The sequence below is a fragment of the Dendropsophus ebraccatus genome, unplaced genomic scaffold (assembly GCF_027789765.1).
Source record: "Dendropsophus ebraccatus isolate aDenEbr1 unplaced genomic scaffold, aDenEbr1.pat pat_scaffold_1770_ctg1, whole genome shotgun sequence".
Taxonomy (NCBI): domain Eukaryota; kingdom Metazoa; phylum Chordata; class Amphibia; order Anura; family Hylidae; genus Dendropsophus; species Dendropsophus ebraccatus.
The window spans coordinates 6,227-29,857 of NW_027209198.1; the positions used below are offsets into that span (position 1 = coordinate 6,227).

A 23,631-nucleotide genomic window follows, 5' to 3' on the forward strand; every position below is an offset into this window, starting at 1 on the left:
TAGACGGAATCCATTACTAAGTTGGGGCCTAGTGTTAGCCGGTATAAAATGGCTAACACTAACCCCCACTATTATTACCCCAGTACCCAATGCCACCAGGGGTACTGGGAAGAGCCGGGTGCCAGTGGTCCCGGAGCGTCAAAATTGGCGCTCCTGGACCGGGCGGCAGCAGGCTGGTAAGATTTAGGCTGGGGAGGGCCTAAAACAATGGCTCTTCCCACCCTGGTGTTACCAGGCTGCTGTCGTTTGGTTTTTAACCCGGCTGGTTATAAAAATAGGAGGGACCCTATGCGTTTTTTTTTTTTAAATAAATAAATAATTTAAAAAAAACGCATAGGGTTCCCCCTATTTTTATAACCAGCCGGGTTAAAAACCAAACGACAGCAGCCTGGTAACACCAGGGTGGGAAGAGCCATTGTTTTAGGCCCTCCCCAGCCTAAATCTTACCAGCCTGCTGCCGCCCGGTCCAGGAGCGCCAATTTTGACGCTCCGGGACCACTGGCACCCGGCTCTTCCCAGTACCCCTGGTGGCATTGGGTACTTGGGTAATAATGGGGGGTTAGTGTTAGCCATTTTATACCGGCTAACACTAGGCCCCGACTTAGTAATGGATTCCGTCTATTAGACGGCTTCCACTACTAAGTCTATAAAGTAAAGAAATAAAGACAAGACAAGTAAAAAAAAATTTTTATTCAAATAAAAACACCCCACACCCCTCATTGACCATTTTATTAAAAAAAAACATTAAAAAAACGCTGGTCATCGACGTAGTCCACGGAATCCGACGTAATCCCCAGGATACCGATATCTGAAAAACAAAAAGGGAGAAACACACAAAAAACACACAAACAGGAGCACAACACCCATCATTGTGAGCGGTGTTGTGCACCTTACAGTATGCAGCATCTTTACAGATCGCTGCTTACAGTCTGGCCCCCAAGGGGTTAAGGGAGGATGTATTGCTTCCCCTTAACCCCTTGGGGCCAGACTGATGTCAGACTGCACCCATCCCAGCAAGGAAGGGGTTAACTGACCCCCCCTTCCTTGCTGGGAGGGGTGCAGTGCTGGGGAGGGGGTGGGGTGAGCTCTATACTCACCCCGATGTTGCCTCTTCGCTGGTCCGCAGCACAATGAAGTCACTGTGCTGCGGACCGGCTCATTATATGTGCGCTGAGCCGATCAGCCAATCAGCTGAGCGCACATATAATTCTAAATGTTTCTTCTAATAATGCTATTGTGATAACATAATTAGAAGAAACATTTGATGTTTTCATTAAGTAAAGTGATAATTAGTACAGAAAGCTCTATTGCCGGCATATGAATTAACGGCTTATGGAGCTTCCTGTACTAATTAATATTTAATTAATAAAACACAATTTCATTGAAATAAATTCAGTTGCGTTGGTCAATAATTTAATTCTAACGAATCCATCATTGTGCAATTAAATATACTGTCAAAAAATAAATATATATATAAATATACATTTATTTATATATCTATTTATTTAACAGTATATTTAATTGCAAAATGATGGATTCGTTAGAATTAAATTATTGACCAACGAAAGGCACTTTATTACAACAAAAATGTGTTTTATTATTTTAATAGATTAACCATGAGAGACATCGGAAAACTGCAGAGGATCGCAAACCCCGGTAATAGCAATTCATGTAAACTGTGTTCCCTGCTTTCCCCAGATGCATCCAGAGGTGTTTGCATCACTTTCTTAAGATTTTATTTGTTATTTTTAGTTCAACCAGATTTCAAAGTAAATGACCGTATGTTTTGAGCCGCATGTCTATTTTTTCCCACGGCCGGAGTTTCATCCGCACATTTACAGCCACATAAAAAATACAGCCGCACAGTTACATAGTGCGAACCTAGCCTAAAACTGAAAAAACCTTAATAAAGATCTTCTTGATTAAAAAAAAACATAGGATCCGTGGGGATCCAACTAAATCCCAGCTAAACTTACTTAAAGGGGTTATCCAGCGCTACAAAAACATGGCAACTTTTCCCCTCTCTTGTCTCCAGTTCAGGTGTGGTTGCAATTAAGCTCCATTTACTTCAATGGAACGGAGTTTGAAACCCCACCCAATCTGGAGACAAGAGACGGGAAAAGTGGCCATGTTATTGTAGCGCTGGATAACTCCTTAAAGGGGCGATGACCCTAATGCAAGTGCTGTGGTCTCCTTGCCTTGCCTGGTACAGCTCCATACATTTGGAAGTAGCTGTACCTGGTATTGCAGTTTTTCCTGCTAGAGTATCAGCAATGTGACCCCTTCGAGTTTTGGAAGTTGATCTGCCACCAGTCTGATATTGATGGCCTATCCAAAGGCATATTCACAAAAAACTTTTTTAATATTTCAATGCATCTAATGTGACAGGTGAAGTGACTTTGCAATAGGTGATAATTAACAGTGCCTTATTGTTTTGTTTGTACAACCAATATGCAGACTATGCATCCCCATGGTAACAGACGGCAAACAGACTCTCTGTACTCTGCTGCAGCAATTAAATTCCCTTCTACCTGTTCTGTGCTCCTGTGTGCTAGCATAAAGAAGGGGGAAATGGAAGAAAGTATGAGACTGATAGACTGCAGGATTACACTACGCAGGATGTGTTTACAGTCTGTTACCATGGTGAAGTGTAACCTGCATAGAAGCCGTAGATCCAATATTTTAATTAAAACTTAATGCAGAGTTGCTAGATGTTATATTTATTGGGACAAAAATGGCTGTGAATTTGTGCACATCTTTTAACTATTCAACCATTTACTATCTCAGTCAATGCACGCACAGCATATCACATGTGAAATTATCACAGTTGTCAATTGCTATTAAACCATCATGTGAGGATTATGTAAATTCTCATTGCATCTAGGAATAAGCCATCAGACACACAATGTTATCAGTCTTTTGTGCAAATAGCATCGCGGATGAAATGCAGTCAAGCATTAATGTGCCCGCCATGTGCCAGTAGCTATGCCTGTGACTCTCCTGCCAACAGACCAGGATATCATTCTTCAGAATTCAGGGAACTGCACCATAGAAAGACATTGCTATGATTCTGCTTATTTCTTCTAGAACATTTAAAGGGAAGGCTGGACGATTATATCAAGCAGTGGAATGGTCTGGTAAAGGTATTTCGGAATGAACGTAGAGAGGGACTTATACAAGCAAGAAGCATTGGTGCCTATAAAGCTAAACTAGGACAAGTAAGTAGTAATATTTTATCCTGTGATAGATTGTCACGCCATGTACACTGCGATATGGGCTGCTGGGTCATAGTACTAGCCACAGCCATGTTGCTAGAGAGCTGCTCTTGGTGATTCTGTTTTTGGCTCTTGCTGGCAGATACAATTAAGGCTGGGTTCACACTACGTTTTTTTCATCCGTTTTTTTTTGCAAAAAAACTGATGCATTTGTGTGCTTCTATTTTGATCCGTTTTTCTATTGAATTCCATTAGAAAAAAAGATCAAAACTTATCCGTTTCTTTTAACCTACACAAAAACTTAGTTGACCTCATTTTTGTGTCCATTAAAAAAAAGTATCCATTTTGATCCTTTTTTTAATAATGGAATTCAATGGAAAAACTGACCAAAACGGATGCGCACACATGCATCCGCTTTTTTCCATCTGTTTTTTACAAAAAAAACGGATAAAGAAAACGGATAAAGAAAAAGTAGTGTGAACCCAGCCTAACATAGAGTATTTCTTACTGTATACAATAACATGTGCAGATGAAATTGTGTCTCTGGCCACCACTACATTGTGCTTGGTGAACGTGGATCTAGAGGTCATCTTTGTTGTGCTTTGAAGATGATGGTTTTTCAGCAAAGAGCTCTTTAGGCCCCGTTCCCACTGAGCAAAGCTAGCGGAATTCCGCGACGGAATTGTCCGCCGCGGAATGCCGTTAGCCTCCCGCTCATAATGGGACTCTATGGGAGGCGCGCGCTCCTGCCCTGTCCGCGCTGAAGAATGAACATGTTCATTCTTCAGCGCGTATAGAGCAGCAGCGCGCGCCTCCCATAGACTCCCATTATGAGCGGGAGGCTAACGGCATTCCGCGGCGGACAATTCCGTCGCGGAATTCCGCTAGCTTTGCTCAGTGGGAACGGGGCCTTACTGTGTTAGTATAGTGTGATGCATTGGTGACCATGCACCATGCTGGTCAACTCTACCATACCAATGTCACTAATAGAAGCTTTGCTGACACCTGAAGTTAGATTGAAAGGAAATAGCTTCAGACTTCAAAGCACATCTCCCTCATCTAGTATCATAAATGTCTTGCGTCTAGTCACATGAAAGCACTACTTCCCTTTTCTCAGTAGGCAGCCTGTGTAGCCATATGGTTTGTAAGAGTTCTCATCACACTTATGATACATGCAAGTGTCTCTACTTATTTACCATGCAATTCAATACAAAAATAAATTATTGTAGTACTATAGAATATATCTGTCTGCTGTGAAATGGCCTGGTATTACGTCTGATATATGTTTTGTTTTGAGGTTTTTTTTGTTAAATGTTTTTTTTTCTTAACAGTGCTGTAAAATATTTTTCTTATGTGTAATTTTTTGTAGGTTTTAATTTACCTAGATGCACACTGTGAAGTGGGGATCAATTGGTATGCTCCTTTAGTAGCACCCATAGCCAATGACAGGTAACGTATACAGTCTGCAAAGGTATTCTCTGAATGTGTTCTAACAATTTTATTGTAATTACTGGCAATGGTCATGTTGCAGACTTGAGGGGGTAGGGTCCTTATTAGACAAAGTGATTTTCCTTTTCTCTGATTAACAATAAACCATTGCAAACAAGCGCTTTTGGGAATGACCTGAAATCATTCACCATAATTCAAGGACCGATTGTCGTTGGTTGTGATCGCAATTATGATCGTAATTATGATTGTTCACATACTCTAGTATACGAAAGTCGTAATCACAAACTAACGATGTGTAATTTTCATTAGTCGTTTGATCATTGCCTGCATACACACGGAAAGATTATAGCTTAAATTCAAACAATATAATGATTTTTCACACTATAATCTATTAGATTATATAATTTAGATCTATATTTGATCTATAATTTATTAAGGCCCTAACACTTTACAAGAGAGGGGGTTCATTACAGGGCTGACAATTTTTAATGCATAGCATGTGCTGCTGAACATTGTTATAGTGAGTCAATATATATGGTGTTCAATACAGCAGGTTTCTGCGGACTTGCTATATACAAGTAGTTCACTGAGTATAGCTTGACTGTCCCTAGATAAACATGCATGCTTGGCTAAATATAAGTCTCTGAGGGGCACACACTGTATATAAAAAGCTTTAGCATTTTGGGAAACTGTTTACTGTGTATACACACTTTGTATTGGGTGATCCTTGGAAATTTCAACAGACTTTACTTATACATCTTTCTAGCTCTGTAGTACAGGCTAATCTCGCCACCAAATTGACAGGCAAATACCTTTCTGCTCATTCTTCTGATGTCCTGTGCTAGGGAAGTGGGTCAGTGTCAAGGATCAGGAATTCAGCATGATTCATGATTATCAGCTACAGCTAAAATATTCATATATTCACTCAGAAATGTGACCGTAGTTATAGGGTCCTTAAGGCCCTATTCCACGGAACGATTATCGTCCGTATTCGGCCGATATCGGCCGCTACGGACGATAATCGTCCCGTGGAATAGAGTGCAACGATCAGCCGACATCGTTCATGTCGGCTGATCGTTGCAGTCGCTTGTTTTTCAACAAGCCTATGGGCTGCCCGGACGATCAGCGATCACCCGGGCAGCCCCCCCGCAGCTCCCAGATGCCCCTCCCGCACTCACCCGCTCGCTGCCGCCGCGTTGAATAGCGGCGGCAGCAAGCGGGGAACGAGGAGCAAGCGAGCGAGCAGCCAGTGGAATAGGGCATTTAGGCCCACTGCACAGCAGACGCAGAGGTCTACACCTGCTCCGGAGCAGGTGTAAATTTTTTACATGATTTACGCCTGCTAGCAGGCTTAAATCATGATAAATCAGGCTCAGAAGAGCGCCAATTCTACAATGCTGCAACCAGTCATTGGTCTTAAGCCATACGAACAGGAAGAGTTATCGCCTGCAGGCCTACGATGACATCACATGCACTGCGGATATGATGCTGCATCCAATCGCTGGTCCTAAGGGATATTAGCCATACATGCAGGAAGTGACCACTGTTTGCTGCAGCTGCACATGCATAATATATGCTGTCCCATCACAGCACTTATGGCAGAGGACACTGACTGGTCTTTGTACAGTTTTTTTTAAACTGTAGAAATACCCCTGTAAGAAATAAAAAAAAAATGGGCTCCTATTATTGTTTTCTAAAGGAGCATGGTTAGGTTTTCTATTTTAAGACCTTGCAGTTTAGAATAAAAGTCGCGCTGTGATGACTATTGGCAACAAGAACAGTTTATCTTTTTCGATAACTCTGCCCCTGGTTAGACAAGGGAAGCAACACCCCTATGGGCTGCTGTGGACCTCTCTACTTACATGACTTTCATGGTCTGTTAATATCTGCTGTGCATCTGATAATCCTAAAATAAGCTATAGGTGTCCTTCTAGTGCCAAATTCTGGCTGACACAAAGGAAGCTTTTAACTTCACATATTACACATTGAAGGAGAATAGAGTTAAATGGGAGTCAAATAAAAAATGAAATGAAGGTAATCCCTGAATAGGAACCGGTGCATTTCTGTTTTAGCTATGAAATTTAATTTAGATTTTTTGCATACGAGATTTAATTACTGTTACAGTGTGGGCTGTAGATTTCTTGGAAAATGTTCTATTTCCATGGATGTGCTGTGATTACTTTTGCATTTCCCATTTATGCTGAACGTGCATTCATTGCTGAAATTTGTATAGAAGTTAATTTCCATGCAGGTTGTAACATTAGATTAAACAAAAGGCCTTCAAAATCACTGTTTATGCTGTAAGGATCTGCATTGCATTGAAAGATTATTTCTTAAAGCACACCTGTCATTTACAAATGAAGAGAGACCTGTAGACGCAGCACAGTTAGTGGACATAAAGCAGTTATTTATGCGATAGGAGTCTTCTGTTTACCAGATCTATTATATCACCCACCATAAAGTCAAAGGCCCTCTGTCTAACCATTTAGATATCTGTTGCCAATCTAGTTTTTATATGAGGGCATTAAAAAGTGAAAGTGTCCCTGTCATGTACCTGTGACAGGTCAAAAGTTTTTATCGGTCACAGACTTAAGGCCATATTATACAGCATGATATTGAGGAGGAAGCGAGTGGGAATGGGCGCGGGGAGCTGTGGGAGGTCCGATCGTGATTTTTCAACATGTTGAAACGTCGAACATGTCGGCAGAACCATCCCTCCCTCTACACAGAGCTAGGCACAGTTACCAGTCAGGAGGCAGGTTCATCTGGATGATGTAAGATAGGTAATTTTGGTCTTCCAGCTTTTCTAGAGACTTTAATAATTTAGAGCAGTGTATTGATTTTTAAGATAAGGTAATGCTGTAGATTGGCCCAGTCATATATAGTGTATGTCCTAAACTGAATAGCATTTTCAGCTTTCATATATAATTGTTTTTCCTAAAAACTGAGCAAGTTTCTGAATTTGTGTCTATGCACATCTTGTACTTACCCTGAGTTACAGCCTGTATTATAGTCCAGAGCTGTATTCACAATTCCCCCAGGTTTAAGAGCTAAAATCTAGGTTTCTTTTATGACCAAATGTCAGTGAAAACTATTGTTCTAATGATTTTCTTTCTGGAAAGTGTTGTCTTTACACCATAGAAACCTGGTACAGAAAATAACTTACTGTCCCACTACATTATAGGCGTTCAGACACTGTTTATTGCCTGCCCCTAATACTAACCATTATAACCGTGACTACAGCTCTGAATTGTGATACAGATTGTAACTCAGGATTAGTGGAAAATGTAATATACAGTGGTATCTCTGTACTCAACCACAGTGTGCTCCGGAAGGCTGGTTGAGTACTGGGCAGTTTGAGAACTGAGAATTTTTTCCCATAAGAAGTAATGTAAATGTGTTTGAGTCCAGCATCCACAAATTAAATGTACAATGTAATCACTGCAGTACAGTACTATACATGTAAAATTAATGAGACCGTCACACACAATTCTTTATAGTAATTTAGAACAGAATTATTTTAAAGGAAATCTGTGAGAAAGCTGAAAGGTCAAGGAGACACACAGTATCTTTCATATATATGTCTGTGATTTTAGGATAAAGATAAATGCTTTCATTCTATAGTATGAAGAGTCAAAGAGGCTTTCCCAAGCTCATGAAGTGTAGCAAGCGATAACGCCTCCTTACTCCAACCTCCCATACCTAAGTCTACTTGGGAGCTTGGGAATGCCTCTTTGACTCTTGGCACTTCCTGTGTTCAGGAAGGACAGGTGGCTATATGAAAGGTACCATCTGTCTCCTTTACCTAACAGTTGTCTAACAGTGTCAGCAGTTCGGGATGTGAATTGTAGCTGACAGATTCCCTTTAAGTTCAGGGCAGATATAGTACGAGGTACCACTGTATTTGCAAAATGTTCTATGTAGATTTTTTTTCTCTTATATCATTATATTGTATATAGATTACCTTTATAGCAGTTACAGTAAAAAAGTAAACAGATTTATTGCATATGATTTGCTGAATTTTGGGGCATGATATGCACTATGTATTTTTAAAATTTTGATGTGGTCTGAACCAGGAGTCATTGTGGTGGTCCCCATTGGTTCTGCCTGCTCCACCAGCGACAAGGTCAATGCCTATTAGTCAAGTAAGGAGAAGCGGAGAAAAGCCCCAGGGGGCCGCGCCAATATCTCTTGGTTTAAGCAGCATGAAAGTAATCACAGGCTCCCTTAACTTGTAGCCAACCCAATATTTAAGCTTGATATGCTAGTTTCTGCATAGCATTTGGTATTGTCTAATAATATTGCTTTATTGATTGTACATTTCTAATTTTGCGTGTCTTCTCTTGTTGTAAATTTGCTATCGCTCCTGGAATCCTGGCAGAACTGCTTGTACTGTCCCACTAATAGATTACATTGATGGCAATGTTTATACCATTGAGCCACAGCAAGGTGGCGATAGTGATGGTTTTGCTCGAGGGGCCTGGGACTGGAGCATGCTATGGAAACGAATTCCATTAAGCGACAGAGAAAAGGCCAAACGAAAGCATAGAACTGAACCTTATTGGTAAAGAATGTGATTTTCATTTTCATGTTCATGTTTGTCTAAATATTTTTTCTGTTTTTTCCCCTCATTTCTCCGCCAATCTTGTTCCGTTCGTATGTTTGTCCTTCGTGTCAATCCTTCATCCTGCATCACCACCACTCCGCAGAACCGCATGCACTGTGCCTCTGATAGATGTCATAGATGGCAACACTTACAATTTATTATCACAAGGGGGAGGTGATGAAGATGGGTATGCTAGAGGAGCATGGGATTGGAGTATGCTATGGAAGCGTGTGCCTTGACCAAAAAAGAAAAGGATATGAGAAAAACAAAAACTGAGCCTTATCGGTAATCACTAAACAGCTTGCAGGTTTCATTCCATACAATGTACTGATACATTAAGTTACAGCATGTCTGGTTTAATCTCTGAGCCTTCTTGTACAGTCCCACTTAGCCACCGGTCTTTTATTACGGTCCCTGTACTTTGAAATTCCTAAGTTTATATTTGTCTAGAATGTGACTGATATCCTTGTTGCTGCTGATTTTCCATCACTAACAGCATAAAAAAGCTAAATGTGTTCCTGAGTTACTCCCTTGTCTGAAGCATTTCTACACTCAGCCATTTTCCATTATATTGGTCTCCTATATCTGTGTTCATATGCTTTTTTTCTTCTTAAATATATGACAGCCTGTGGGTAAAGTGATATAATACTGGAGAGGTGTATTTATAGACCACATGCATCTGATGTAAGTCTCAAACATAGAGTGAACTAAGCCTAAAACTGCCCATATACATTAAATAATGGGTACCATAATGTTACCACAATTTAATCTATATAGGGGCAGCTGGTTGTTCTAGACATTGCCCATCAAAAGCAGTACTGGACAACATGCCTGATAATGTGTTTCCTTGAGCTATAAGTAGTATTAAGAGAACTTGCCAAACTGTTTGAGTTTGGTAACGTTCTACAAACCTAAACACTCAGCATTAGACTCCCAGCGGCTGTATCCATGTTTTCCTGAACTCCCTAGGGTAGCATCCAACTTCTTCAGCTGCCGGGACTCATATGCTAAGCGATTCAGTTTAGAGAATGATGCCGAACCTGAACAGTTTAGTAGGGTTGCTCAATAGTAGCTATAAGCAATTGCAAGAGGCAATCTTTTGACTAATAGCTATATGGCCAGCATAACAAATGGTGTGTGAAAACCATTTATGCCCAACTTTTTTGACATTACAATGGTAGTGATTGTCAACTAGCATCTGTTACCCATAGTGGAAAATTGCGATTGCTGAATAGAAAAAAAAAATAACTTCAAACACGGAAGTGGCCGAAAGACTTACATTAAAGTAGAAGTCTACCTAAGATCATCCTCTTAAATATCACATAGGTAAAACATTACAAAAGGCTTCATTTTCAAGCGCCACATTTGGATTTGGAATTTTTAGGTTGTCTGGCTACAAACCCCCTCCGGTGTCCTTGGTGTCTGGATGTTTTCATAACATTTTATAAGGTGATCTTAAGTGTATATCCACTTTGATGTTAAACTAAAATTCAAATTTTATCTTAATATTAAAAAATGAGGCAGATTTACTAAAACTGTAATTCTCAGGCTTAGACAAGATTATTCTGACACAATTTTGGTGCAATTTTTGGTTAAATTTTAAGCCACCCCCTTATTTGCTGAAGCCACACCTCCAAAGCTGCATCCTTTGACTAAGCTCACATGGACTAGCAGTGCATGGCTGCCTCCACAATATGGAGACAAAACAAGTTTCTAATGCCAGCACTCTTCTTTAACATAACTGTGAGTGGAGCCATTAAAGGCCAAAACATGAAGGTCAGTCCACTGGTTCTCTGTAAGGGCCTAAGTTGCTGTTCTGATTTATTTGTTTGTTTTTTAGCAAAAAAATGTAATAAAGATGTGGGCCCAGATTTATCAAAGGGTATAAAATATACACTAGTGTAAACTGCTAATGACAACCAATCACAGCTCAGCTTTCATTTTATCAGAGCTGAAAGCGGAGCTGTGATTGGTTGCTGTGGGCAGCTAACACCACTGTATATTTTACACTCTTTGCATAAAACATGGGGGGAGCGCTGGAGTTAGAACTGTCTCCAACACATAATAAGGCTATGTTCACATAGCTTAAGAGACCGTCCGGGTCACGGAATGGCCGGTCTCTAAAAATGATCCTTCGGCCTGCAGTGTTCTGATCCGGCGCATCCGTGTGCGCCCACATCAGAACTTTATACCATGCTATGGAGCAAGCGGATGGATCCGCTCGCTCCATAGTGTGCACTTACATGGTTTTCTACGGCCGCTATTCAATGAATAGCGGCCGCAGAAAAATGACATGTCAGTTGTTTGCGGCATCGGGATCCCATAGACAGAAAGGTAACGTATATTTTTGTAATAATCACGGCCATTGTATAATGGGACGTGGTTTTACAAAAATATACGTTGTGTGAACATAGCCTAAATGTGATGTACAGAACGTGCACCCAATCTGGTGCATTTCTATTAGTAAGTTTGCCCCAGTGTTTAAACCCCTGTGTCTTGTGCACCACATGATATGCTTGTCTGTAAAGCATATATCCTACCACTTAATGTAACTTGTAGGAATAGTGGAAATCAGCCACGTTCTAGATAGATATTAAGTAAAAGTTTTTGGGTTCATATTCTGTAGAATGCCTTCTATCGCTTCTATTTGCTGATATAATACAGTATTTTGATGTATCTTGAACTTATTGGTGACCTGTAATGATGACTTTTTAATGCATATGCTGATATATGCATTTACTTCTGGCTAAGTGGGACCCAATTACTGACAAAGTTACTAGCAGTGAATAGTCCCTCAGCATACACTGCCAGTGTTCTTTGCCAGTCATGGACTGTTACCTCTTATTCTGTGTGCACAAAACTTTTAACCTCCCCTTGTTATGTTCAGTCAGTGACTTTTAGCTGCTTTCTGCTGCAGATAAAGCACTGGTTTAGGCATTCACCCCCTATGCCTTTTACTAACACATATCTGATGCCTTTATGATATCATACAAAGCTCTTTCTTCCATTCTATTCTGGAGGTGAGTGTTAATGTAGTGCAAAAGAAAGAGGAGCTGTAATATAGATGGTTTTCTACATATTGCTCTAATGAAAAGTGTCAGAACAGGTCAGCATAGAAGGCAGAGTTCTTCAACCACTTACTAACATAGAATCATCAACATAAAGTCCACCTCTAATATAGAATACTAACTCTTTTTGCACGTTATTAGAAAATAAACATAAGTCATGAAACATTAGGGTTATTCAAACATACAAATAATGAATGCTTACCATTAAAGCTGCTATAGCTCAAAAGTAGTCATTTTCATTATTATGTTGCTCAGCTCTGTTTAGAACTTGTTTTTTTTGCTTTTCTAGTGCTTATTTTGTGCTGGGTTACCAATGTAAAATACCACAGTTCCCAGCATTATTTATGCACTTATTTATGCAGGGATGTTCACTAAGTTGCTATAAACCTTTCTATGCTTTATCCTTTAAAGGGGAACTATCAGCAGGATGGACATATCAGCAGGTTGGATTTGTCTTTTGCACAGGAGATGACTCCTCTGCGCCTTTCTGGTGCAGTTAGCCGAAGGAGGGCCCCACTGGGTGCCCCAGTGCTCCGAACGGTCTTACTGGACCGTGGAGCACAGTACTAACTGTATTGAAATGGAATCCAGGAGGAAGGTAAGAGACATACTTTCCTCCTCGGCTTCTCCTGTGCAATAGGGACATATCAACAGGTTAGATTTGTCTAACCTGACGATATTTCCCCTTTATTCATTAAAGCCCATATCCATATAAACAGGACTTGTTCACACCACCTCCTCATGCTGCATGTCAAAGATACACACTATTTCAGTTTGGCAACTGTTGACTGTAGAAGCAAAAAGAGACTCATCCGTAAACCCAACAGGTAGAGTTTTGTAATTGTCTTTATAAAATACTGTTTAATTGTTCATGATAGACAAGGATAATTTGTTCAACTCTGAGTAACTTAATTAACACATAGAAGTCAGGTCTGTGTGTTCCGTATACAACATAAGAGTATATAGGTTACAGATCAATATAATACCTCTCATTGCTCAACCCAGACCTTTCCCTTTGTTTAATGGCTGCCGCCCTGTCTTCCATACCTGTCTTTCCTTCATTCTTACGGGTTTTTCCTCTGTCTTGCTTTAATTATACTGCTTTGACTGGTCCCCTGATTAAGGGTACAAACCCACTTGACGTATTTGCTGCGTGAATCAGTCTTAAAAATAAGCAGGCAAAACGCAGGTTGGCTTTATACAATTGTTCTGCGTTAAAATACGCAATTGCGTATTTTTGAAGCGTGAAGCTACATGCGTTTTTCGCACAGGTTGTTAACAACTGATGCTTTGCTAACAACAAGCTTCACGCTTCAAAATACGCAATTGCGTATTTTAACGCAGATCAATTGTATAAAGCCAACCTGCGTTTTGCCTGCTTATTTTTAAGACTGATTCACGCAGCAAATACGTCAAGTGGGTTTGTACCCTAAATCATTTTGACATTCTTCTAACCCAGTACTAAAGCTTATTTATTCAATGCATTTATTATTTAGGTCTCCTGCCATGGCTGGAGGACTGTTTGCTATTGAGAGAGAGTTTTCTTCGAGTTGGGACTTTATGATCCAGGTCTTCAGATCTGGGGAGGAGAGAACTTTGAAATTTCCTATAAGGTACTGTAGACTAATTTAGCTTACTTTCTGTATATGTATGCAACCTATTGTTTAGGCTGAGGTCTTATAACATTTGGCCTGTGGATCAACGGTGTACTGTATATCAGGTTACCTTCAGAAATACATCTATAGCCACACTAAAGCATAGGTCAAAATACCTTTACCAGTATTTTTGCTCAATATTTAGTTCAGTATTCTGCAACCAAAACCAGGAGTGGATTGAAAACACAGAAAGGTTATGTTCACTCACTGTTGAAGTTGAGTAAATGGCCGACATTTAATGGCAAATAATTGCTGTTATTTTAAAACAATGGTGATTGTTTTTAAATAACGGCCATTGTTTGCCATTAAATGACGGCCATCCACTAAATTTCAGCAGTGTGTGTGAACATAGCCTTTCTGTGTTTTCAATCCACTCCTGGTTTTGGTTGCAAAATACAGAGCAAAAATACTGTGTGGGAACACAACCTTAAAAGGTATTCCAATGTACAATGGCGGCATACAGCCCAAACATGACGTCAAACCAGCTTTACTGGTTAAAATTAAAAAAATAAATTGCCCAGCGTTGCCAGATGTTTGTTTTTTTGAGTGTTCATTGGGTTGGTTCAAGGATGCTGGAGAGGTCAGTCGATGCTTTTGTTGTTTTGTTTAAGGGGAAGTCACTAGTTGGCCTACTTACTCCGGCAGTTAACACACACACTTTATTTCATTTTTGAACCTCATAAATACACAGTCAGGCGATGTTTACACAACATAAGTAAAATGTTGACATACTTGCAACACGGCCGTGATTAATACTTTACTTACATTGTGCTGCAGCTAGAGGGAATCCCGGCCGGAGTGTATACACATAGTATACACTCCTGCCGGGATCGCTAGCGGCCCCGCAAAAAACTAACATGTCAGAGAACCTGTCAGTTCAAACAATGGAGCGTGCGGGTCTGGCCGCATGCTCCATTATGTGCAGAAGGGAATATGATGCAGGCGCACATTGATGCACCTCCATCTGAATTCAGCAGAAGTGAAGATCATCCGTGTGGTACTGCAGTACCGGCCGGGATGATCTTCAGTAACACCGGGCATTCTGTGACTCAACCAGGTCACAGAACGGTCTGTGTTATGCGTTATGTGAACATGGCCGTGTCACGGAACGTCCGATCTCTGAAAAGATCATCCCAGCCGGATGATCTTTAGCACCACAGAGGATAAGTTGATAACCAATAGCGATTAGCAAATTTTGGCCATGTCTTGTATAAGTAGTTCTGCTTTCCGTGTTCTCTGATTACCTGGAAAGGCCATATCAGACTTTTAAAGGGAATTGAAACACTTAAATAGAATTCCAACTTTTCAGGACTAACTGAATTGAGGCCCATTTAGGAATAAAATTCCCCTAATCATCCGGTAGATTTTCTAACCTCTATTAATAAATATGTCATCTTGTAGGCTAGACATTATTAGGCTGGGTTCACACTACGTATATTTCAGTCAGTATTGTGGTCCTCATATTGCAACCAAAACCAGGAATGGATTAAAAACACAGAAAGGATCTGTTCACACAATATTGAAATTGAGTGGATGGCCGCCATTTAATGGCAAATATTTGCTGTTATTTTAAAACAACGGCTGTTATATTGAAATAATGGCACTTATTTACCGTTATATGGCGGCCATCCACTCAATTTCAACATTGTGTGGACAGAGCCTTTCTGTGTTTTTAATCCACTCCTGGTTTTGGTTGCAATATGAGGACCACAATACTGACTGAAATATACGTAGTGTGAACCCAGCCTTATGGTGTAAAATGTGTTAAATAAAAGAGCAACTACAATGATATATGTGTCCCACTGTCTTTTTATGCACACTACAGTAGAAGTGAAAGGGGTTTTATAACAGTGTGGATTCGAGGTCACACTGCATGCTTTATCTCTTCATAGATTCAGATTTTGAAGAGATTATTTTCCTAGACAAACCCCTAGCCTTTTCACATGGCGTAAGAGATCGGCCATTCCCCGACCCGGCCGGCTCACGGAGCGGCCGGTCTCTACAAAGATCATCCCGGCCGGTACTGCAGTACCGGCCCGATGATCTTTCCTGCCGCATAGTTCTGATGCGGGCGCATCCGTGCGCGCCCGCATCAAAACTCCCCAAAGCACACTATGAAGCAAGCGGCCAGAGCAGCTCGCTTCATAGTGTGCATTGACATGTCAGTTTTTTTTACGGCGCCGCTAGGGATCCCGGCCAGAGTGTGCACTATGTGTATACACTCTGGCCGGCATCCCTTCAGCCTGAAACACTGCGTAAGTACCATGGAAATCACAGCTGTTGAAACAACGGCCGTGATTTCCACGGAACTTACGTAGTGTGAACATAGCCTTAAAGTGATACTGTCACCCCCCTTACTGTATGTGGGGTTCTCTACACTATCCACAAACTTAGATGCTGCACATTCAATATTTGCCTGTATAAAGCTTGTCTGTGTCATCTTCATACTCTAAAATCGCTTCATTTCATCAGTGGACTGTGTCACCTAGGCAGGGCTTCACTGCGGTTTAGCCCCCCTCCCAAGAGAGCATCTAGACTTGTTGATGGTGTGGAGAACCACACATAGTGTAAGGGGGGAGGGGTGACCGTATCACTTTATAAGTTTTTTTCCAGGAGACAAATATTTTTACCTGATCCAACTCTCGAGCAGGCAATATACAGTCATCCATGCAGATCCAAATTATGCCAGCCAGCTGCAATCATTTTGGGCCTTATTTACCATCTTTGTAATGATATCTTAACTGGAAACTGTAATAGTTTAAAAGGGCTCATTCATCTAAAATGGTGTAAAAGAGAGCAGACTATGATAATGTCTGATAGCAGATAGCAATAGGGTTAGGGTGCTGTATTTTAAAGTTTCTCAGTGGTAAAAAGGCATTGTGTATAACAGTTTCATAAGGCTTAGAAAAACAAGTACACTTTTTTTTTTTTGTAGAAAGGGCACCATAAAGGGTCCTTAATTTGGGTGTGGTTTTGAAGGCCAGTTAAATTGAAGTAAAACCTCTAAAGGCCCTATTACATAACACAATTATCGTCCAATATCGGCTGTCATGGCCAATAATAGGCCTTAATCGGCTGCTGTTTTCTTTCTTTTTCCAACCCTGGATAAACCCTTTAAAGCGACTCTGTACCCACAATCTGACCCCCCCCCCCCCCCCCCCCAAACCGCTTGTACCTTCGGATAGCTGCTTTTAATCCAAGATCTGTCCTGGGGTCCGTTTGGCAGGTGATGCAGTTATTGTCATAAAAACAACTTTTAATCCGGCAGCGCTGTGTCTAACGGCCGGGGCTTACATTTGTATATGCATTAGGCTGGCACATCCTCTCTGTCCTTCATCCCCGCCCTCCTCATCATAAGGAAAGCTCCAGGCAGATTGCTTCCTATTCGTCAGCTGTGTGAGCCCGGCACATGGGCTGGATCGTTAATACACCTGTGCAAAGCTCCAACAGCAGTAAATGTTTCTATCTGAAGGTACAAGTGGTTTGGGGGGTCAGATTGTGGGTACAGAGTCGCTTTAACAGACCTGGAAGAGTTTAGTTGCTCAGGGTGAGTGCTAGGGCCTTGTCCAGTGTGACCACTTATTTTTTCCACACATTTATCAAAGAGGCATCAAACTGGTTGTAAGTGGCAGAAACAAAAGTCTTTTCTGGGTTGCCTGTGACTGTGGAGTGTCAGACAAGTTCTGTAGCTATGCAAATGTCATTTTAATGTGAGTAGAGAATTGTTTGTGTTGATTATGTTTTCCCTACAGGAATTATAATTGTTGCTGTCTCTTTCACATACTACTCAGCCTTGTGTTAAAACCAAATTATTGCATTTTGTTCTGTTTTAAAAAAAACGAATTCTTAAACTACTGTTAGCTGTAAGTTGTAATTAGTTAACAATAGTATCCTTCCTGTATGCAAATTATAGCAAGCTGTTCTATTGTCTGGATCCCGACAGCACACGAGGGACATGTAACAGAACTCTATAGCAGGCAGAAAATATGTTGCACTGAGGGAATGAAAATGCAGAAGAAAAGCCATAATTTACACTTTTCATGTAAGAATGTTTTACGTAGTTATAGGAAATATATGTTGCATAGTAGGACATTTTACATGAACAGACCACCGCCAGTGGGGGGGATTCCGGTCCTTTTTTATTTTTCTTTGGCAACACCAGCCGGCTCCCATGTTCGGTATGTTACCGAGCAGCTGTCAGGCATAAAGCACTGGGGGTGGGACTGCCAGCCCCCAGTGTGACTAAACCCTCTCCTCTCTGTGAAGGGGCTCCATTGGAATCAATGGAGCCGCATCACAGAGGGGAGATGGTCACATCGGGGGCTGTGAGCCCACCTCTAGGGCTTTATGCCTGGCCAATGCTCAGAAGCAGACCGGTGCTGTGTACGAGAACTGGGAAAAGGACCGTGGCACCGGCATACCCGCGCCGGTCTGTGCATGTTAGAAAAAACAAAAATATGATGTATCATAGTGGTATGCTTTAAAGTTCAATATATTCTTTCCAATTTAAATACGCAAAATCAAATATACACAATCATAAATTTATTTGTTTGTGTAATGTGCCATCAGCAAGTGGGTGGTCCTCTTATGACACGAGCAGTGTATGCAGGGGCGTAACTTGAAATGGCTGGGCCCCATAGCAAACTTTTGATTGGGCCCTCCTTGTCTGACCACTAAGTCATCAAATATACTCATTATTGCTAAACTGCAAGTTCTGTAGTTAAAGGGACATTTACAGGACCCAGGGGGCCACCTGGTGCTGCAAATGATGATGCCTCAGGGGGCCCAGTTTATTGCAGGAGCGGGCCATCGGGTCCCCTGATGCGGCAGGCCCCATAGCAACCGCTATGGCTGCTACAGTGGTAGTTACGCCCTAAGTGTATGGAACTTCCAGAAGCACTGTTAACTGCATTGTAATACACTTACAATGCAGTCTACATCACTTCCGGGAAATGCATCCTTCGCCCACAACAGAAGAGGACAGTGCACCTGCAGGATTTTTTTCTGCATATCTTTCTGCAGTCATGAAGTGATGTGTACACTTTAAAACGTATCTTCAAAGACCCATTCAATTCCACAGGTGCTTCATATAGTGTGTAAAATATGTGTGGAGCACATTGACATCCACTCTCATAGCTGTAGGTACTCAATATGTAGTACTCCCCATGTAACCCTGCCAGTAGTTAGCTCCCTCCCAGTATGTAGTATCCCCTAATGTTATAGGCTTTCCACTGTAGGTAATCCACCTGTTCGTCTACTTCCCCCCCCCCCCCAATAGATAGTGTCCCCTATGGTAGGCAGCTAGTGGGGCTGTTTTTAGCAATTTTCATATCTGTATGTCATGCCATCAGCAACAAACTGTTGCTGTTTTTGTGGGCCCAGTGTATTGCAGGATGAGGCCATCAGGCCCCCTGATGCAGCAGACCCCAGCTGTGATGATGGTACTTACACCACTGGATCCAAGTACTGACCCCAGGATCTAGGATGTCAAACAGTCAGGAGTTATCTCCTAAACCAGCAGTTATGACAAGAGCCAAGCTATGTGCATCAGCCAAGCTCCTGCCGCTGATCAGTATGACATGTATATCTGTTTAAAGAACATAAGTAACTACCCCACAGTGGATCTATGATGCTGTAAGCTTGGGTATGTAAATCTGCAGTTGGGCCCAGACACAATATGGGCATATTATTGTAATTCTGGCCTAAAGGTCTTTATAGATTTTATATTGGCATCCAAATTGTGCCAAACAATAACGTTTATGGAGAGGATGCGAACGAGAACTCTCGTCTGAATGATCATTTGGCCAGCAGTTATTGATGGTGTATAGGCACCTTTGCACCAGACGCCTGAATTGTATCAGGGTTAATTAAAACAATCTCTATTATCTGTACATTCATTAAGGATGGAGCTAAACTATTGTATTATTAACTTAGTGATGGGTGGTGCCAGTCCTTAGTCACTTGGCTTTCACTTGTGAGTATCAGCGAGGCGTGGAAAACAATGTTGTAATTATGCTGCTTGGGTTCTTACTTATCAGTTAAATTCAAGACTACGCCTGAAACAAGTGCTGTACTGTGAAGCATGTCATTTATACAAGATGTACCGCACAGCAGCTAGGGTAGATTGCTTGTTCTGCATAGTTTATTGACGTCAGCTTATAAAGTTGTTTTTGTTAGTGACTAAACTATTTATTTGAGGAAAGTTATACATATCATGGATATTATATCAGCCCTTTGTTTTCTAAAATGAAAAAAAAAAATAAAAAAATTTGAAAAAAAAAATCAATTTTTATATTTATTTATATATATTAACTATTATTTTATTTGAGTAATCTTGAAAATGAGATTGCTCTCAGCATTTTTCTATTATTGTTTAATTAATAAAGTTGAAAATGTTAGCACTAAGGCAGCATTCACACACATGTATATTTTGCAGACCTACGGACGCTGAATAGCTGTCTGGGATTGTTTCCCCACCCAGCATAATGTATCAATATCATGCCGGCAGTAGGGAAAATGTTTGACTCTCAGTAGTGAGTAGTGTAGTGATTCAAACCATTCCCCGCTGCTGGCATGATGTTGATACATCATGCTGGGCTGGGAAACAATCCAGGACAGCTATTCACCATCGGTAGGTCCGCAAAATATATGGACGTGTGAATGCAGCCTAAAAATTATTATGCCCTTAAAATATTCACCATAGCTTGTTCATGGTTAGCCCTGATATTGACCTAGCTCGTTGGTCTGCTCTTATAGTATTTCACTGTCAGCCTCTGAATTTTGTGCCTTTTCTCTGTAAAGTCTCTCTAATAAGGCATATAGCTAGGGGTTTGTCTAATAAAATAACCTCTTTAAATCTGCATGTATGAAGAGATAACGCATGCAGTGTGACCCTCGAATCCACACTGTTATAAAACCCCTTTCACTTCTATTGTAGTGTACATAAAAAGACAGTGGGACACATATATCATTGTTTTTGTGCTTTTATTTGACACATTTAACACCATAATAATGTCTAGTCTACCAGATGACATATTTATTAATAGAGGTTACAAAATCTACCGGATGATTAAGGGAATCTTATTCCTAAATGGGCCTCAATTCAGTTAGTCCTGAAAAGTTGAAATTCTTTTTAAGTGTTTCAATTCCCTTTAAAAGTCTGATATGGCCTTTCCAGGTAATCAGAGAACACGGAAAGCAGAACTACTTATACAAGACATGGCAAAACTTGCTAATCGCTATTGGTTATCCATTTGTTCCAGAATATTGGGCCATTTGCACCAGTTTGTTAATATGTCAGTAATAAAAGAAAAACACTTGACATGCACCAGAGACAAGTTTTGATCAGTTATGAACTGAGTGCTCAGACCCCTGTCGATCTGTAAAGCAAACAGGGAAAAACTTGAGGTTATGCTGACTGTGATCCCCATCTCGCTGCACAAGACGAGCTCCATTATCTATCCACTATGCAACTATGCAAGATGGGAAAGACATCAAGCTAGGGAGTAAACCGCCTAACAAAGCACTCTAGGAAGTGGTGTATAGCTTATTGTTAGAGATTAATGTAGAGGTTCTTGTGTATGCCGTTGTTTTTATCTGTTTAGCTGATGTGGCAGGCAATAAGTCAGCCTTATTGATTCCTATTTTTCCACTATATTCCTATAATTTCCTGATACTGACTACATTTCCCATGAATCCTCTAGCTTTGCAGAGAGAAAGAGGTGGAGCTTCCTCACTGCAGTTCACCCAATCAGACCTGCCTAAATGGGTAGCTGGAGTCTAGCCAGATGAACTGCTGAGACTCAGTTCACACCATATGCAGGTATTGATGTGTTTTCTTATTCAAAGTGTTGTTTCTTCTAAGAAATATTGCCATGAGGAGAAAGTGATTTACCTATAATCACAACTGAGAGGGTTAATGAAGAATATAAGTCTTCAAGCTTTGTTCACGCATTGCATTGCAATTGTGTTTTGTTACAGTTTTCTAAAAACACAGTAAAGATTGTGTTTCTGCTACTATTTGTGCAATAACCCTACTTGAGCTGAAATTTTAGAAAAAAATCATGACAGAAATGCAGAAAAAACTCAACTTGCCTCAGGGGTGGTATATATTTGCTGTATATTCTGATCTCATAGAGATAACCGCAACATACATATAGAGCCGTGAGGTAAGGGTTCTAGGAGCTGCTAGAAGGGATATGATAGTTGATGATGACATCACATAGTCAGCTGACCCAGGATACACCACTTCCTAGATGAAATATGCCATGTCATTTACTGTTGGTCTGACTGCTAGTGACATGACCCAGCTACAGTAAGAGAAAATATATGGATGCAGCAGAGCTGGAATGAAACAGATGGCACTGTAGAAATAGTGGTGGTGAAGGTGTATTGGGGGGGGGGACCTGGAGTGCTTCTTTAACTGCAGGCTTCTCCTAGCTCATTTTAGAGATTGGTGGGGGTTTGAACACCCAGACCACACTGATCAAAACTTGGAAAATGTTTTTTTTTTTCTAATGACAAGAATACATTAAAAAGGAGTGAAAAGTGTTTGGTGCCTGGCCAAGATTTAGACACATTAATGAAATAGATTGTAAGCCCTTGCGGGCAAGGTCCTCTACCCCCATGTACCAGTCTGCCACTTGCCTTCATGTAAGGTGTTTTGCTCTTGTATTGTTCCTGTTTGTTATCGCTAATGCTTGTATAGTGCTCTGGAATTAAGGGCGCTTTATAAATAAATAAGTAAATAATAATAATAATAATAGTAGTAGTAGTAGTAGTAGTAGTAGTAGTAGTAGTAGTAGTAGTAGTAGTAGTAATAATAATAAATGCAGCTTTTTAAAAAAGTTGCAAATGAAAACCATGCATCCCTATTCCTCACACTCTCCAATATAAAAGGGATATACTGTTAACTGATGTAAAAGTTATTGTATGCTGTGAACAATTTATCAAGTCAACTGCAGTCATAAATCTGTGGCAAAATAAGTCAATAAATTAGGACTAGATATAAGTTGGCTAAAATTACACCACCTTTGATGAATTTGGGTCTGAGTGAATGGAAAAATATATGTATGGTTTTTTCAGGTAAAATTTACTGCACTAAAGTATTGTAGTATTGTATATTTCCATAGAGTATAATATGTTGACTTTTCCATTTTTTCTCATAGATCTGGCAGTGTGGAGGAAAGTTACTGTTCACACCTTGTTCACGTGTAGGGCACATCTACCGTTTGCATGGGTGGCAGGGAAACCCACCACCGGTTTATGTGGGATCATCACCAACACTGAAGGTAAATGTAATTTTGATGTAATCTTGTTTTGCAGCAATAATTAAGAAAAAAAATTGGGATAAAAAGACACATGAAAATATATAATAATTCTTGTCCTCTAACATTAATTGGGTTGTCCAGCGGTCAACCTTTTTTAATATATTGTTGCTGGTGCATATAAAACCATAAACATATTGGGGGAGATTTATGAAAGGGTTTAAATATACACCTGGTGTAAACTGCCCACAGCAGCCAATCACAGCTCCTTCTATATTTTACCAGAGCTGAAAGCTGAGCTGTGATTACTTGCTGTGGCCAGTTTACACCAAGTGTATATTTACACCCTTTCATAAATCTCCCCCATTATCC

The 23,631-nt window shown here is 40.6% G+C and overlaps 1 protein-coding gene across 1 annotated transcript; it reads left to right on the forward strand.

The window, feature by feature from the left end:
• Positions 1-3,087: 3,087 nt before the first annotated feature.
• Positions 3,088-23,277, forward strand: LOC138775569 (N-acetylgalactosaminyltransferase 7-like; the record flags this gene model as incomplete). The annotated part of the gene is made up of 5 exons (XM_069955966.1): positions 3,088-3,218; positions 4,585-4,664; positions 9,046-9,228; positions 13,835-13,951; positions 23,161-23,277. Coding segments are annotated over 5 exons (560 nt in total), but the record flags the coding sequence as incomplete, so codon positions are not given.
• Between the last annotated feature and the right edge of the window lie 354 nt (positions 23,278-23,631).